Here is an 18,100-nt window from a genome sequence, read left to right on the forward strand (position 1 = left end):
GGGTGTTGAGGAAGGCGTAGTAAATCTCCTACGAAGAGGGTTCTGTTTGCGGGCTAGTTCTTGCATTTGTAATACTAAGCAGTCCATTCTGAAATTGCTGTATGTCATTCATCAAAAGAAGCCAGCCTTGAAAGTTTGAAGTATTTTTATAGCGCTATCTTAGTACTATAAACCGCGGACTTAAAAAAAACCAAAAAAAAAACCACAAGAGCAGAGCAAATGTTTAAGTTAATCAGAACTGTGTCACTGATAAGCCACTCAGTGTTCATATGCGGTTAGTTATTCACAAATTATCATTACCAGAGCGTCACACTGCTAGTGTGTGACTTGTATTATGTTTACTGGTGGGCTATTTGAATAATTCTTATTGAGCACGCTTCGGTTGTGTCTTCACGCACTTGGCTGCAGGTGTTTGTGTAAATCTGAAAAAATTGGTTCAATTTAAGCAACGCAGCTCACAGTCCCTTTGTAGATTATCTGTTGCTTCATAAAATATAGCTCACTCACGACAAGTAGTTCTTTCTGTGGAAACAAAATATACATGAACATCCACGTAGAACATGAACGTGACCTATTACTGTGCACTTAAACTGTGGCTTATGCAGTTTAACACACTGGTGGGGGTTATACTAAGACGCACAAGAATCCGCTTTGAAAGTTTTTCTCACAGTGGTCTTGGGTAATATTAGTCAGAAATTGACAGTATTTCCATTGAAAATGTGCCATGGCCCAGACAGGCTCTCTTACTGGTGATGTCCTGCCTATTGGCCATTTTACAGAGGCACTATGAAGTATTGACTATTAGCTGTAATGCCGTCAAAGAAATCTGTATCTGACAGAGACTACTAGCCGCAGGTTCCTTCACGTAGAATTATCCCCAGGCGTGAGACTGGATCCGGAAAACTTTTTGCCACAGCATCCCTGCGCGCTGGAGGCGGGGCAACATCACCCAACTCTGCCCAGGCGGACTCCGCATACGTGACTTCAGCGAGGTCACATAAGACCCACCCCGGCACGCCTATGTCAGTTTTTTCCTTTTCCGCGTGCAACGCAGATCAGGTCCTTGCTATGGGCCTTTTCTTCCATTTCGTTTTTGTGGAACAGTGTGCGAATGCCTTCGGGCTTCAAAACTTGCACGTTTTGTAGGCGTCTCATGTCGACGACAGACCCCCCCACCTCATTTGTATGTGGTGTTTGGAGGAGGATCACGGCACCACTGATTGCGCAACGTGCCAACAGTTGAAGCCGAAGTCGAGGCGGGAGCTCCGGATGAAACTTCTATTGGCGCGTCTCTCCAGGTCGAGGTCGTCGCATCTCTCCAGGTCAACTCTATCCCATCAGTCTGCTTCAACGGACGGCTTCAGATACGGCCTTGGTCGTCGTCCTCGCCCTTCCCTGATGTCACGTGAGGTTTGCTCCCTGGTGCTTAAGTGTTGCAGTTTGTCCCCGGGGGCTGGTTGACTGCCTGCGGGGGGCGTGGACTCTCCGCGGGTGATGCGTCCCGCGTGTCGTCCTAGCCACCTTTTCCCGGTGTTGGGTGTCGAGAGTCCAAATAGAGACATACGCGGCGGCCTTGCAGGCCTCGCTGACGTCTCCTCCTCCTTCCCCTCCTGGGGCTTCAGCGGATCCCTCGCCCTGCGCAGGGCCCTCCCCGGCGGCGCTGCTGGCTCTGGCCCCGGCGCTGACTGGTTCGGATCCAGGCTTGGAGGATGTGGTGCTGTTGGGGTGCGGCTCCTCCGGGGCACCTCCTTCAGGCCAGGTCGTCTCTGCCTCGCCGCCAACTCCCGTGGGAGTCCCTGTGGTGTCGCGGGAGGTCGCCGGGGCTCGAGTCGCTTCCCAGAGCCCCCTCAGTCCTTTGGCAGGGTGGTCCTGTCTAAGGCCGAGGTGACGCCGCTACTGCGCCGGCAGCAGCTGGACCATGCAGAGCCACAGGGGTCTATGGATCCTCCTCGTCCCGCTCCGGGTCGAGGCCGGGGGAGGCCCCCTCGTCCCTCTCCGGGCCCCTCTCCTCCCTCCCCACAGGCGGCTTCCTTGTCGGATGTTGAATTGTCCCTGGCACGGCCTCATAGGTTGCCGAGTGATCTACACTTCATTCAGGGCCGAGGCTGGCGGAGGGCTTTGTGTCACTCCCCAGGCCTGTTTCGTTCCCCCACACAGGTGTCTGCCTAAGCGGGGGTCAGGTCGGCGTTGTTCCCGCGCGGCCCCCGGGCCCGTTTGGCTCCAGCTCTACTCCGGTCTCCGATCCGGAGTGACTAGGAGGAACCTTGTCCGGTGACGCTGGATGGTGCTGACGTCCTGCCTCAGGCAGGGGATTCTACGGCTCCCAGCAAGGGTCGTACCGCGGACTCGTCTTCGGACACTCCTTCCCTGGAGGCACCCTGTATATTGGTGTGGTCCTCCCCGGAGACTGGTCGCTGTGTGGTGTCTTTTTCACTGCTGTCGAAGGGCGGCTCCCCACCCTTCCTGAGGCAGAGGTGTTTGTCGGAAGAGCGGCAGGTCCCTCATTCCTCGGCTCCTTCTGACTTCCAGGTCTGGCCCTTGCCCGTCCCGCTTGGCCTCTGGGACGGCCGCCTTAGTTTGCAGCCATCGCCCACGGGTGAGCTGCTTTCTCCACCCGGGGCCCTACAGAGGCGGGTGCGGCCTTCGCTCATGTGGTGTCCATGGCTGTGGGTATCCTGTGCATGGGTGACCCGTGGCTCACTTTCCGGTGGACCATCTATTGGAGGTCCTCCACCAGGGCTCTGGTGGGAGGGAATCTTACTTCCCTTTGAAGGTTCGCTTCTTTCTTCCTTGACTAGGGCTTGGAGGCGTCCCGCCCCGGGGGACCCGGTGCCTCCACATCTTCTGCGCCGCGTGGCCGGCCTGTCTTTCCCGTCACCCCTCGGCCGCCATCCCCCTTTTGCGGACTGCCTTTCCCTTGTGTGTGCTGACTATGGCCTCCTCCTGTTTGTGGGACTCTGCTGAGTCTCTGGCAGCGTCCCAGGAGACTGGTCAGGTGGACTTACGGCATCACGCTTTGATTGGCCGGGAGCTTGCAGAGTTTATTCTCCGCTCCGGACATCTCCGAGATGCTGGGATGGGCCATGACTTCCTCAGTCGCTCTCCATCGCCATGCTTGGCTTCGGGACGGGGAGTTCCCTGAGAATATTCGGAACGACTCATCGACCTTCCGTTTGATGGCAGCCTGTTGTTTCATGCCCCGGCCGACTCCGCCATTCAACTGCTCTTGGCAGGGCTTCGTCCTCCTCCTCCTCCTTCACCACCTCCTCCTCCGTCCCCTCCTCAGTGACTCCTCAGTTGGGTTGATTCTGGGCCTTCTTAGGCCAAGTATTCTGGCTATGGAGTTTGTGTTCTGGCCATTTGCGTCCTTCCTTGGGACTTTGGCATTGTTGGCTGCTGGACGGCCCTTTTGTTGCTTCTGTGTGTGTGTTCTGCTGTAGTTGTTATTAGATTAGGCCTTCTGCTTTGCTTGGACTGCTTGTCAAGCCTCCCCCGGGGGTGTTTTTGTCTCCGTGGCTCTTTTGTTTTTACTCTGCTGCGGAAGATCTTCCAAAACAGGTTCCCATATCTTGGGACTTAGCGTACCCTATGTGGGGCAGAGGTATCTGTCATATGGCTTGCGCTCTGCTTCAGAGTTCTGGTCACCTTCGGGTGCCTGTTCTCCATGGCGTTTATGTAGGTTGCTTTTGCTTTCTGAGGTCGTGTGCGTGGCCACTTTTATTGGTGTGCCCGGGCATCTCCTCCTCTCCCTACTCCTGCCCTGAGGTCTGGGATGGTCCTGTGTTCTCCCTTGCCGGGCGCTCCCTACTTGGCCTTCCTGAGGCCCCGGGCTGTTCTTCTTGCGGCTTTGACTGCCGGCGCTGTTCTGGCTGGCAGGTTGCTTGTCTTTTCCCTTGTTTCCTTGGGTCCTCTAGGCTTCTTCTTCCGATCTTCCTGTCTTGGCAGAAGGCGGCAGCTGGTTTGCCTTGTGGGGGAGTGTGGTGCTTCGGCCTCTCCGACCTTGCCCTTGGTTCATCTGCTGTGAGTGTACGGGCCTCTTCAGCCTTCTTCCTCTTACATCCTTTGGAGTCTGTAGGGTTCTGCTTGTGGGGGTTCCCATTGCCTGGCTGGGATGAGGTTCTACCTGGTCCACAGATCTGGTTCCATGTTGGTCCCTCTGTTCTGTGTTGGCTGGTGGGGTCCTTTCGCAGACCCTCCTTTCCAGGGGGTATTGCTTGGGGATCTATTCTATGTGAAGGAATCTGCGGCTAGTAGTCTCTATCAGATGTACGAGTTACTTACCTTCGGTAACGATGTATCTGGTAGAGACGATTCTAGCCGCAAAATTCCTTCACGGCCAGCCCTTCCTCCCCTATTCTGCGAGGACCCTTGGGTTGGTCTTCGGTACTCGCCTCCCAGTGGGGGCTGTGTCTCCTGTAAGTGCCTTCCTTGTTCTTGACAGGTGGCTCCGTCTGGGGGCGGTTCATTCCTCCTTTGGTTCTTTGGAGGATGGGGTTCCGGTGCTCCGGTGCCCTGCTGCTCTGGCTACTCCAGGGTTGGGGGGGGTGGGGGGATTGCTTTCTATCCCTGTCCACCCTCCCCTCCCTTCCTTCCATTGCTATCCTCTGATTAAGGGTCATCTGGCCATGTCTTGCCCTTGTCCCTTGTGGGTGGTTGCCCTCTATGTTTGGGTGTCTTGGACGTTTGTTGTCCATGTCTTTCTTGGGGCTGGTTCCCTTCCTTGCTCAGGATAGGGGCGGTAGTTTTACTCTGTGTGCCATGACTTTTACGCATGTTCCTTGCCTCAGGGGCACAAGGGTGGGAGGCTATCGATGTGCTGGCAGGGTGTCTGCCTGGGCTATGCTTGTTCTTTCTTCTTTCCCTGCCTTTGGGTTCTGCGGTGTTGACACTACTCTGGTGGTGTTTTTAGTCACCGTTTCTTTCCAATTTTTTTTGCACTTCACCCACTGTTCCCATGCTTCCACAGTTTTTTAACTGGTCGTTCTGCGTTGTGGTGCGGAAAAGTTCTCAGAAGAAAACTGACGTAGGCGCGCCGGGGCGAGTCTTATGTGACCTCGCTGACGTCACGTACGCGGACGATGCGTGGGCGGAATCGCTTGATGTCGCCCCGGCGCACAGGGATGCTGTGGCAAAAAGTTTTCCGGATCCAGTCTCACACCTGGGGATGATTCTACGTGAAGGAATCTGCTGCAAGAATCGTCTCTACCAGATACATCGTTACCAAAGGTAAGTAAATCGTACGTTTCCTATGAAACAATCCAAAAGCAGACGTTTGTTAGTGGGTATTGCCACCCTTAGCGCTTCTGTTTCATGATCATCAGATTACTTAAACCTCGGGCTGAGAACAAAATATTTATTATTAGTTGTAGCACATCCTCATTAAATCTAGTACTGTCTCTTATAAAGTGCCCATGCACAAGTAGACTGCTTATGCATAATAGTTTTGCTTGATTAAAAAAATATAGGGCTGTAGAAGACTAAAAGCTGGCGACTCATTTATTCCTGTGTCCCTTAAAATAAAAAAAAACACACTAGCACACCCAGTAGGTCTGACATTTTGCACACAAACAGACAAAAGCAATAACCATGCTTGGTCTAGTGCAAAACAAAATGAAATACAAGGATTTTTTAACTTATACAATGCATGGATGAAATGTATAATTGTGTGGGATGGTTCCTCGCTGGGTTGAAGGCCAGTCTTGCTTGTGATGTTTGTCCACATTCCAGTGTGTGGAGACTTGGGAGGACTTACGGAAGTCATGTCTGCTCTTGGATGCCCTTCCTGAAAATACACCGTTCCTAGTGAATGTCAGTGAGGAGTACATAGCCGGACTAGCCACACTGGGAGGCTGAAAGGATGGGAGACGAATTTGCAATGAAGAGAGACGTTTTTAGGTTGCGCCTAGAGGCAGCACGCATGCGCTGGTCTGCAAGGCATGCTGTATTCTGTCTGTGGCATTTCACCACACCCACCACATGCCTACCGCTTCTTCATAGGTTGCTTGGTCTGCCTTTACTAATCCAATAGTTTTCGTTGGTGTATAGTGCACATTTGTCCCTCCTTGTGGGTGTTTTGTTCCCGCCCTGATGACTGCCCCTGCTATACAGATCCTTTCGATATGAGCTGTTGTTTTCTTAAACTGCACCACTTTTTCTTTCTGCCCTCTTCTCGCTGCTGGCTGGCCCACGGCGGCGCTGCTGGTTTTAATGGCTGCCCTTGAAGAGGGAAACACCCTGCAGCAGTTCAAGAAGCTTGCCTTCTACAGGTCAAAGCACTAACTGCTCCTCATATTTTTTTGTTAAAAACAAAAAAAAACAGGCACCAGCCTCAGTGAGTGCTTTAATGGGAGCAGGGAAATTCAGGGCCAGACGTAGTCAGCAGTTCCTAGAGGCTGCTCTGCTCCTTCATTGTTGCCTTTCTTCCTACGCGTCCTATGTAGGAGGGGGCGCGGTAGAGCCGAGGCCGCTATATCTCCTTTGTTCTTAGAGATCCCATGCAGGTAAAAGCAGCTCTGTTCTGCTAATCATGTTCCTAATTTTCTAGAGGCCTCCGAGGCAGGCTGGCCCACTGAGCCACTCTTGGTTACTCAGCGAGTCTGTTTCATTTTGCAAATGTCAGTCTGTTCATTCTCAAATGCATGATGACAAGGGGACTGATAGGATTATTTCTGTTTCTCTTGCTAAGCTATGGCCTGGACATGGGGGAGGGGTTCAGCCGGGGCTGCTCTGCGAGCTTATTTTTTAATGGCTGCCCTTCAAATGCTCACCTGTAGAAACTCAAGATGCTCGCAAAATACTGCACTGACAGCTAAAGAAAGAGGAAGAATCTTATCTGCCCCCTTGTCATCATTCATTTTAGAATTAACAGGCTTACAGAAGAAATGTTGCAAAATGATTCAGACTCTCTGAGTAACTAAGAGTGGCTCAGTGAGCCGGCCTTCTTCTGACGCCTTAGGAAAAGGATTAGCAGAAAAGAGCTGTTTTACCTATAGCAGTGAAAATTTACCTAACTTGAAAATATGCAAAAGTTTGTGAGGCAGCTCTGATCACTGTTCCTCCGACAGACCGCGGGAGTTCATAAGTATTTATCTGCTGAGTGCAGTAAGCACGAGTCTTCCACAGAGCACTGTCAGGAAAGCCGTAAACCGGATCTAACAAAAAGAAACCTTTTTAATTGAGTGCGAGGACTAAAAGTAACAATACAGTCTCACCTCGCATGCAGGCAGCTTCTTCACCATTGCAGTAGACATGCCACCTGCATCACGAGTCAACAGTAACCCAAGCCCTGCAAATATAACTGAAACAAGAGGCTCCCTCCCAGGCTTGCCACAGTTTGTTTCCCTTAAAAAATGAAGCTTGAGAGACCCGTGCTGGACCTTGAACAAGATTCGATGAAATGTGAGTGCAAAAGGCTGGTGTATTAATTGACCACTTGGTAGTAAGTAAGATTCTAGAGCCAGAACTCTGTCCCACTTTTTCATATGTGCTTTGAGATACATCCACTTTTATTCTATTTCTTTTCTTCTGATAATGCATAGAGCTGTTTCTACCTACCAGCCACACCTCCCAACCCAGACGTTCTCTCATCCATCCAAACCCCATAGGTGTGTCCAATCAAATCCATGATGTTTTCTGCTCTGATTTGCCTTTGCTGAAGTGTTCAGGCCACAATAAAATAGAATTTTGCTCAGACATTAATACAGGCAAAAAAAAAAATCAAGTCATTGAATTTTTTTTTAAAACACTTATTTCGAGCACTATATAAATAATGCAATTGACAACACTGAATACACTTCAGGACTTACATGGGCTGTTAACCCGTTAAGCGCGCCGCAAATTCCGCCCCAGTGCGGACGTTCGATTGCGCTAACGGGATCCGGACGTCCAACGGTCGTGCGCAGCACTAGCGAGGTAGTGCACGTGACGACCGTTGGACGTTCGCAGCACTGAACGGGTTAAAAACACATATAAATACTACCACAATGCAGTGTTTACAGAGATTCAGCAGATAGTGTGCGGCGTGCCCAGGAACGCAATTCAAATTACAATCTGCTTTTCTGTCATTAAAGCGTTATTCATGTGCAATAAACAGAACTGTCATTTCATCAGTAAATACCTTCACATGCTCACTGCTGGTTCCCATCAATAAGTGAGACCAGCACTGACGTAGTCGTACTGGGAAAACTTGCTCTGTAGGCCGCAGGTACCAATCAAGCCTTCAGTTTGAAGAATTATTCAAATACCAAAGCTGCCTTTCTAAGGCAGGGTTTGGAAGATGACGTTTGTAACAGATTTTCTCAATAACAATATTTGCACACCAATGCATTGTTCAAGATCACATACTATTTGTATGTTGTGTAATGCCCCCAAACACCTTTAGAGGAAGGGATTTGAACATTCAGGGTGCTCAGCGGCGGAAACTAGGCGTTGTGGTGAATTGGCTTGAGTGATTTTAATGTGCAATGCAAGGGTCTCTGCAGAAGTCTCAATTTCTACTGTATGTAGACCACACTTCTTCCTTTAAATAGAAAAGAGGCCAGGTTGGTATAATGCTCATCCACTAATTCAATGTGTTTTCACTAGCATAATTAAGCTGATTGTTTGTCTCATCATTTCCACTTATTTCAGTTGGTGATTTTTAATACATACATTTTCACAAATGTTACTATTTTCTGGACTTTTATGCAGTTGTCCAGCAGGAAGGTTTTGGCACGTGAAGTAACAGTAGATGTTGTACCTCCCAGGATAATGTGCTGCATGGCTAAATACATAAAAGGTCCCAAAGGCAAGAACTATTGGCTCTGCCAATGCTTGTTGTTATTGGGGGGGGGGGGTTGCAGCTGTACTGCTATATCGGCCCCCAGTAACAAAATCGGCGGTGGGGGGCTGGTCCGTCAAAATTGCCAGGGCTGCTCTGGGTTCCCACTATGGCCCTGCCCATTTACCTTTTCAAAAGTGGAAATTGGGATTATTGAAGAGTAGCCGCCTAATGGCTGTACTCTTGGAAAACATGACTTTCGGGGAAAGAGTGTTGCCAAGTAATGTGCAGGACGGATAACATTCGGCAGCATTGTTAGTAAGTCTAGCAGCCCTAAATGTGAGCTCTTTCAAAAGACATACTATATTGAGGGTTGATAACCAATGCCTAGTTTGTTGTAAAATGCAGGATTTACATCTAAGAAAGGTAGGCTGTAAAAAGTTTTAAAAAGAATATTACTGGTTTGTTTCTTAAAATAAAATATTTTCTGATAACAATATTTTTGTCTTTGGGCTTTTGCTGATCCTTCACAAATACATTGTGTGGCTGTCTAATTGTCTAGCAATTTTCACACTTGCTCACCTTTATTTGCACTCTTGTTTTAGCAAGAGGTCAGAGCTTGCTGGCAGGTACCTCCTATTTAAATTGTAGTTGATCGTCATTTCCGTTAGTCGCTACCCATAGCCCTGGAGAAATGAAGTTTTTTTTTTTTTAGTTTTGTTTTTTATCTGTAGAGGCTTCTTCGACACAAGCAACAGGCACTTTACTGTCAAACCACATAAGAGTGAACATTTTTTAATATTCCTTTACCAACAATGCCTTTATTTTCCCTTTTTATTCCAGATTTGAGGCACTACCACCAGGAGCTATTGGAGAATGGTGTTTCAGCGGCGGAAAGCGTGATGTGGAGAGAGTACAACGCAGGAACGTTGAACTGAGCCAATACAGACAATATTGTTTAAATTCTTTTAAGTGGAATGGGTCAGAGGGGAATCTTGTAGGCTTTGCACTATGACTCCTGTTTTGCTGCACAGGCACAACTATACCGGAGGCGCTTTATTGGAGTATTCCACATGGTGGCTTCACAGTCTGTCCACTCTCACTCCTGTAACATGGCGGCAGCTAAAACAAAAGGGTCTCCCGTGGCACATGCTGAAGCTAAAGTGGGAACTTGTGACACATGCTGGAACTGATGTACACGTGCTATCTGTGTTTGCCTTTTCACTCAGAGACGAATCTAGGCAGATCTTCTATTTATTTTGCCTCCTGTATTCTCAGCAGCCGGAACGAGGAGGTGCCCGATTGGTAATAATGTCGTGAACCTAGTAGTGAGTTTTGTTTGCACATTTTATATTTGAACTGGATTATTCTTTTACGAAACCAGGATTTGTAAAATAGTTACAAAGGCGGCTCCTTTTTTTGGAGTAGTGGTGTGAACAAACCTCATTGCTTGGCTCTGGCCTAGGTCATCAAAACGTCTTAACCTGTCACCGAGTGGAAAATACAGTGCTGTGTATGAGTATCACCATTGCCAAATGTGGCATAGGCCAACTTAAGGTTACGCCAGTTGCAATTGTGTTTGCAAAATATTTCAGATTATTACTTTAGGCTGTCATCTGAAAGTATTATTGGAGATTTTGAAGTCAAGACCTTGCCTGTTAAAGCCAAAGGAGAGTGACATGTGACTGGAATGCATGTTCGATGCTTTTGCTTTATAGCTATGTTTGTGAACCTTCCCCCACTCTTGTGACTGTGAAGTGAACCTTAAGTTGTAAATTATTTCTTATTCTACAGGGACTACTTTGTGTATGGTATAGGCATAAGAAAATTAAAAGTAATTAGTTTTTTTTTATAGATTGTCTGGATATTTTGGGGTTATGTGGTAGATACACATCAAAGTATTCATGAAATCACAGAGGGCATTGTTTTAGGGCAGATTAGAAACCCTTATAGATATTTTTGTTTCCTTTCGATTGCTAATTTTCGGACCTGCTTTTTAAACTTCACCAACTTGCCCTGAATTTATTTAGGGAAGGCGCTTGCTGATTAATTCAGGAGTATGGCTCAAATTACTCATTGTTAGAAGAACAAAAGACTCTTGTGTCTATTATTTAGTTGAGGGGCATAAGAAAGATGTTTGCAATGGGGAATATGAGAATGAGATTTTAAAAAAACTGAATCTGGGCTGAAGAGAAAGCAAGTTCCTGAATCATTCAGAAAAAATGTCTATATTCTTTTCGGCTGAGATCTGCAGTAGCTTGACTTGCTACGCCTTATAGTCTGCCTTTACCATTAGCCATCTATCTATGACTGTGTCTTTGGGACAGAGGAAGAACAAAGTATTGCAAAACATGAGAACATAATCTGCTTATTTGTAACTCGAGAGCTTCACCACTATACAGCTTGTCTGTAAATGTCTGAGGTAACAAAGAGGTGCAGAGACATTACATACGTGTCCATTCTTGCAGTCTGAGCAGTCACTCAGAATGAGTGAATGTCACCCACTTGGTTGCTGTCCAAGGATACCCTGCCATAGGCCAGTTACACCTTTCACTACTCATGATTGACTGCAGAAGAATAGGACCATGCAGCGTCAGCCCACGCCTCCCAATAACTGCTGTGCACCTCAGTATCAAAATACCTTCCTAGTTGTATAAACATTTGGCACTGTATGATGGGAGATAGAAATGGGAAGTGGCTGAGAGAGATGTAGTAAGGAGAGCGAAATGAGTGACATTGAGCGTTTGTGAGAAAGTGGTTTATGTGTGTGTGTGTTTTTATGGTGAATGGGAAAGTCTGATTAGGTAGAAGAAATACAGGTTTGTGGGGAGTGCAATGGTGAATTGAGAAATGCCAAGATGGGTAAGAAATGAAAGACAACACTCAAGTGCCAACCCACCTCTGTCTTTATTAGATGTGGAACCTGCCAGCTTCTCTCCTCTGGGCCTCTTAGGTGTAGTCCACTTTGGTAACAGAGGACTCCTTTTAATTTTAAATGATTTTTGATCTCATTTTGCCCATCATCCTGCTGATTGTATACAGGCACATTTTTTGTGGTTTTGTTAGTATATCACTAGAAAATAGACTAAGTCCTGTTTCAGGATGGGTGCGTTATAAGTTACTCCTCGGGTGGGAATCTTTCACTTCTGGCATTAAGGGTCGAAGTATGAAAACATGACAAAAAAATGGTTCGATCGCAAAAGAGCCAAAGAGGGCCATTTGACTGCACCACTCGCGTTCTCACTGTTTAAAACATGCTTTTTGCAGGTTTGTGCATTGTCTGTCACTTTGCCTGAGATGCCAGATACAGTCTATGTATGTTTTTGCGTTGCTTGACCACAATCACCCTGGTAGCCCTTGTAACATTCCTCGCCTTAGGGGAATGAATCCTTTGCCATTTGCACACGTTCAGCGGTTCACAGTAGAGCGATCTGGGTTCATAGTTCTGAATCAGGTGTGAAAATCATCTAGCCCATCTAGGCCTACCTGCAGCAGCGTGGCAGATCTCCCTACGATGGTGAGAGAGGGGGCTGGAGACATTTATACAAGACGCGTGACATGGTTGCTTGAGATATTTCAGCACCCTTACCAAATTACTTCTTTTCCACCCATCTCCTTTTTAATGCACAGCACCTCAGAACAGTTGCAAAACACTGCGAGGTTAGTTGTTGGCAACAGGTACACCCCCCTTTGGTTGACTGTATAGGTGATAAATTAATGGAAGCAGCCCTGAGAAGTGGCGAGAAAGAGTCTCTCCTAACTGTGTTTTACAGAACATTGGCTTCATGCTGAAGGTTGGTTTTACTGGAGTATACTGCTTTTCTTGAAAGGGTAGGTTGTGTCGTCAGGTCTTGTACTTTGTACTCCCTTTTGCCCTTGTAAAACTTATAAATGTCAAACGTGCCGTAGCCCATATGTGTTTGCTTCCCAATGATGACTTATATCACAGGACTTTCTTTAGATGCAAGAGAACCCTACATGCTGTGGCTATCTTTTATATTATACCTTTTTCGTGTTGAAGGGAAGGGCATGGTGTCTGGGAATAGAGATTTTTTAATATATTCAGCCTTATAAAAAAATTGTTGAGTTAATATATTGTTTTCTGCTTCGAGGCAAGATTACTTTGTCTGCAGTGTTTAAAACTCTGTCTGGTTTTTAAGTATTAAGGTGAAAACGCACCAAGGTTCGCCTGCTTTGCAACGATTGGTGCCTCGAGCGTTGCTGTTCTTGTTATGAGCTGTGGAATTTTAAAACATGTCTTTCCTTAGGTGAAGCATGGATGCTTGCAATTGATCGTTTTTAGATTTTTGTTTGCCTAAAATTTTATTTATTTGGTTATTTTGCTTTGGCGTAAATACATTTTGATTTTTAATACTTAAAACCTGCGTCATACCTGGGCAACAATGACATAGTTTTTGTTTTCCTCATTGTGATTTGTGCTGGTTTTTATGCAACCTGCTCATTATTTTACAGGTTTTTTTTTTTAGTCGGGCAAGATTGTGGATTTGAAGATATTCTGAGACGGAGGCAACAAGCATGCCATACATTTGCAACTCTATACATGTAGTTTATCATGTTATCACACCTCTGTCTCTAGAGCAGCTGTGGACTAGGTCTTGTGCAATGATGCCTACATGCGTAAGAAATTCAGTATGCAGAGAAGAAAATATGGTCCACCGGCCAAGTTGTTGATTGTGAAACCAGTAGCTTGGGTTATGAAGATGGTGTGTTGCCTTGGTCAAATTGTATGATATGCCGAAAATCACTGTGTGTCCATGTGTTTTGATTGGAAGTGCGTTAAATAGGGTCACCTTAGTAGAAGTATCTATATTCTAAAAAGCTGGGCATCCGTAGTTGTTGCAAATCATGCTAATCTGCTCAGTGACACATTTCATCCTTGTCCCAGGATCCAGTTGCGTAGCACTCCATTTTTTCATTCCAATAGCCTGTCCCCTTAGTTGGAGTGACGTCACCGCCTATTCTGTCCCTTGCCATATTAGAGCAACTTGGAGACCTGTAATATATATATTGGTAGTGTGGCACTGTTGAGGGCTTTGTTGATAGCTGATTTTGAGGAACCATTATTACCCTCTGCTCTGCCGTAGCAGTAGATTTGTATTTCAGAGAACATATTGCCTTCCACTCCATGTTTCACCAGTTTTGTTATAATCTGTTACGCCACTCCACACTTAATTAATGAAAGTGATCAAGCTTACCTGAGAGACAACACTGTGGTTCGTCGCAGCAAAGGTGAGCTGAATTACCTTATATGTTTTGCCTCGCTTCAGCAGCAAGGGAGACCTGCCTATGGCACTTACATCTTTTTATTCTTGAATATCAGAACCGAGGTTTGCCCCTGAAGGAAGTTGTCACCACAAGAAACAGAGTTGTAGTCGAAATTTTGACAGCTTGCACAGGGCTCCAATTCTCACTAAATGACATTCCTTTTGTAGTACCAGACAGGCTTTTGTGCATAGATATGGCCTAAATTCCACAGTCTCTGTTTTGACCTGCCCATCTTGCCATTCACATTGTGAAATGTTATTAATGAAAATGCAAATTCTAGCACTCTGTAACCCTTGTGCACAGTCCCTCCGGGGATTTTCCAAGAGTTGTAAAGACACTTTATGCTTTTTAGGTTTTTGTGTTAATGAATGTTCACCTAATTGGGACTGTGCAGTTTTTGTACCATTCCCCTTGTTTTTGTTTATCTTAAACCTGTGGAATATGATGAAGCGGTCGATTGCCTAATTGTATTATTGTACATGGGGGAGGGCCACGCACCTTGATTTCAGCTTGCTCGTAATTTGTTTGTTTACAAGCAAAGAAATGTTTGATTTTGTATATTTTGGCATTTTTGGTTCCGACATGCGAATCAACTAAATAAACTAAGGGAATGGATGGAAAGTTCTTGTCTCATTTGGTTTACTGTGTTTGATGCACATCAGATGACTTAATTTGCAGCTGGTTGATGGGAGATAGTTTCAGAGGGGCCACAATACATTCTCCCTAGCAGGCAATGTATACAAAGAATGAGTGCAGGGACCTTAGGAAATCTATAGATTTCTAAGAGTTCAAAGGATGGTTTACCTAACCCCGTACCCATACTTGGTGACATCATTCATCATCGGGGGTCAATCTGCGCCTCACTGATAATACTGAGGAGCGGAAACATGTTGACCCTTTTTTAGTTCCAAGGCAGGTCACTTAGAAACACCCCATCCTCCGGTTTTAATCTGGCATGAGATCGATATTTAGTATAGCCTTAAAGCCTACCACAGTAGGCTCTATGCACCATTAAAGGTCCGCCCAAGTGTTGCATTCCGCTTGTACATCTTCACCTACTACATATGTGCAGACCTTTAAAGGCCGGTATAGCCCACGCCTTCAGAATGGAATGTCATAACTCAAAAAATAAAAAAAAGCCTCTCGGGGAAACGTAAGGGGATTTAGTACTCCTATTTGTCCCTTTCGTAGCTCCTACCATCTGTGGACGACAATTGCTAGCATGCTCATACAACAGAAGCTCTAAAAGGAGACTGAAGTCAGTCCCTGATTTTCCCTCTGCTCTGCCAAACTGCTTTTTTTAGTTCAGCGAAGTTAAGGGAGACTTAAGAGCTATGGGGAACCAGCCTCCCTCATTCCGCAGCTGCAGTGACACTGTTAGCTGCAGGAGGTTAGAGGGGGAGGAATAGCTGTATGCCCTCTTCCACAGCCTTTGGCTCACACACTTTCCCTGTTGTTCAGTCCACATAGAATGTTTCTGATGGTTATGCCCATAGAGGTGCAAGATGCTTCATCTCCAGAAAGTCGAAGATGCAAGTTGGATGAGCTTGTCTTCTGAGGCTTCCCATCCCTCCAACTTCCAAGCATGTGGGTGGCATAAGTATAGCATAAGTTTTATAATATCAGACTTCTGGGTGTTCAATATTATCCGAAATGACACACCATAACATTTATTTGCATGCCTCTTTGAAAGCATCAAAGAAACAGCTTCGTTTACATCTGGAAGTGAGAGGGTAGGGGCACACACACAGACAACTGAGGTCAGCTAAAGGGGCTTCGGAGTCATTGATGGATTCCTTCTGGTCGCAGTCCAGTCCACTGAAATCTGCAGCGTTTGGACCAAATGACTGCTTTCTAATACACATGGAGGCAGTAATTGGTGAAATGGTCTGTGTTAAGGACATGCTGGAGGCTAGACGGCTCTGGTTCACCACTGATGGACGATGAATGATCCACTGTTGACGTGAGAGTCGAAGGAGGAATCTTTTTTTTTTAATTTATTTTTTTTAAACATTTTTATTGTTGCAAGAAGTGACAAAATTCATTACATTTCAATTCCATACTAAACATACATATACAATTGATACAGACAGAAAATAGAAGAGTGGAAACAATACAAAATAAGCTGTAAACAAAACTTCATGTTAGCTCTACCGTTAAAGTAATGAACTGCTAAAGCAAAAAGACCAGAATAAGTATAGGCCTAATCACATTTCTTGGCCTTCAAATAAATGCTTCCATATCCTTTCTTTTCTCAGAAGAGCTTTTGGACCTCTAAGTTTAGCTAAAGAGAACTCCATAGTTCTAATTTCGTAAACCAATGATAACCAATCCGCAACCTTAGGGGGTTCTTTAGATATCCAAACCCTAGCTACTGTTAATCTAGCACATGCTAACACAATCGTTAAAAGATCCTTATTGGGACAGTTCCTATCTTGGATATCTAATAAAACCATTTGTACTGTAAGATCCGGTGAATTTATCTGATTAAATCGAAGATAAGATATTCGATTCCAAAAATTGGAGAGTGCTGGACAAGAGAATAACATATGTTCAATTCCAGCTGCAGCAGTATTGCATTTAACACACATAGATTTATCTGATATCGAGTTACCTTGTGCCCAGCTGGATATTTTTTGTGGCGTATAATACAATTCAGTGATTGTCCTATATAGTTGCATTTTGAGATTAGAAGAATGAACTATATCACTTAGATGGGTTAAGGCACTTCCGATCTGTACTGAATTTATATTTTGATTTAATCTACGGGACCATTTGGCTGCGATTTGAGTTGTATTTTCTCCCTTATCCTTGATGAGCCATTGATATCCCAATTTGATTAATGATTTAGTTTTTTCAGAGTAAATACCCTCAAGAATATCAGATTGTTTGACTTCCGTTATTCTCAATTTATTACAGAAAAAATCTCTGTTGTCTATATTTAAAGTGCATATCATCCGTAAGCCCGTTTGTAATTTTTAAGTTCTCAAAATCAATCAAACCATTAGTACCGTAAAGGTCTCCTAGTGTATTTATATCCTGTCTTATCCACCGATTACCCAAACCATCCGAAAATATACCCGGAAGGCCAGGATTATTCCATAGTCTAAGTTCAGCGTTGTAAAATGAGCTGTTACTAATGTGCAGAATTTTGTCCCAGATTCTTATAGCATGCTTAGCAGTCTTGAATTTTACTCTTTTAAAGTAGTTTGGATCGTGGACCCGTAATAGAAATTGATTGGCATCAGCCCCCAACATATACTGATGAAAAAATAAAGAAGGAGTATTTTTTAATAAGCTCCTAATGCGTAAAAGAAAAGTAGCTAAAAAGTAAAGATTAAAATCCGGAAAGGTAAGTCCCCCTTTGGAAATTGGTAATGTCAAAAATTTGACCGCCCTTCGTGCCTTTTTATACCCCCAGATAAAACTACTACAGATGCCATCCAACTTTCTAAAAAAAAGCTTATTTGGTTGTAACCGAGTCGAAGGAGGAATCATTTGCAAAGAAATATAAAAAATCAATTAAATTATTTGTACCACATACCATCGCTTACATAGGCTCCCTCTTTCCCAAGCAAGGCATTGCCCAGTGGATTTTGGACATAAGGAACTCGCCAGGTATCTTGGGAAAAGTGTGGGAACTCACTTCACCAGTGGATTGTTGAACCACCGTGGTTGACACTGGGTAGTTATAGTTAGGATCGTGTATCCATAGGAAATACATTTTTGTGTTGCTAATAACTTTGGCACCGCTTGATGAATTTCCACGAAACTTTCCCGAAGAAAAGTGCTACTTTTTTCTTTACTAGTTTGGGCATGGAAAGTGTGGGGGTGATCCATCAAGCGGGGGGCAGGAAAAGGGGAGAGGGTCCCAAAACGCTTTTTTCCCATTCATTTGTCCATAGGAACTTCAGACTCTGCTACAGCCCAAACCTCTAAATGGATGAATACCAAATTTGGCAGAAAGGTAGATCTTGGTTCAAAAGAGTGATTTGGGAGAAATAAAGGTAAAAAAAAGTGTACATGTCATGCCACGGATCGCCACGGACCAGACCG

At 45.4% G+C, this 18,100-nt stretch overlaps 1 protein-coding gene across 1 annotated transcript in view; it reads left to right on the forward strand.

Annotated features, from left to right (window-relative positions):
* The window catches only part of TGOLN2 (trans-golgi network protein 2), a 137,627-nt gene extending 122,962 nt beyond the window's left edge, over nucleotides 1-14,665 (forward strand). The window contains exon 4 of the mRNA XM_086943452.1: nucleotides 9,602-14,665. Coding sequence (XP_086799578.1) covers nucleotides 9,602-9,607 — 6 coding nt within the window. The 3' untranslated portion in view covers nucleotides 9,608-14,665. The remainder of the gene's footprint in view (nucleotides 1-9,601) is intronic.
* Nucleotides 14,666-18,100: the final 3,435 nt, after the last annotated feature.

Source organism: Lissotriton vulgaris, chromosome 11 (assembly GCF_964263255.1).
Source record: "Lissotriton vulgaris chromosome 11, aLisVul1.2, whole genome shotgun sequence".
NCBI classification, from domain to species: domain Eukaryota; kingdom Metazoa; phylum Chordata; class Amphibia; order Caudata; family Salamandridae; genus Lissotriton; species Lissotriton vulgaris.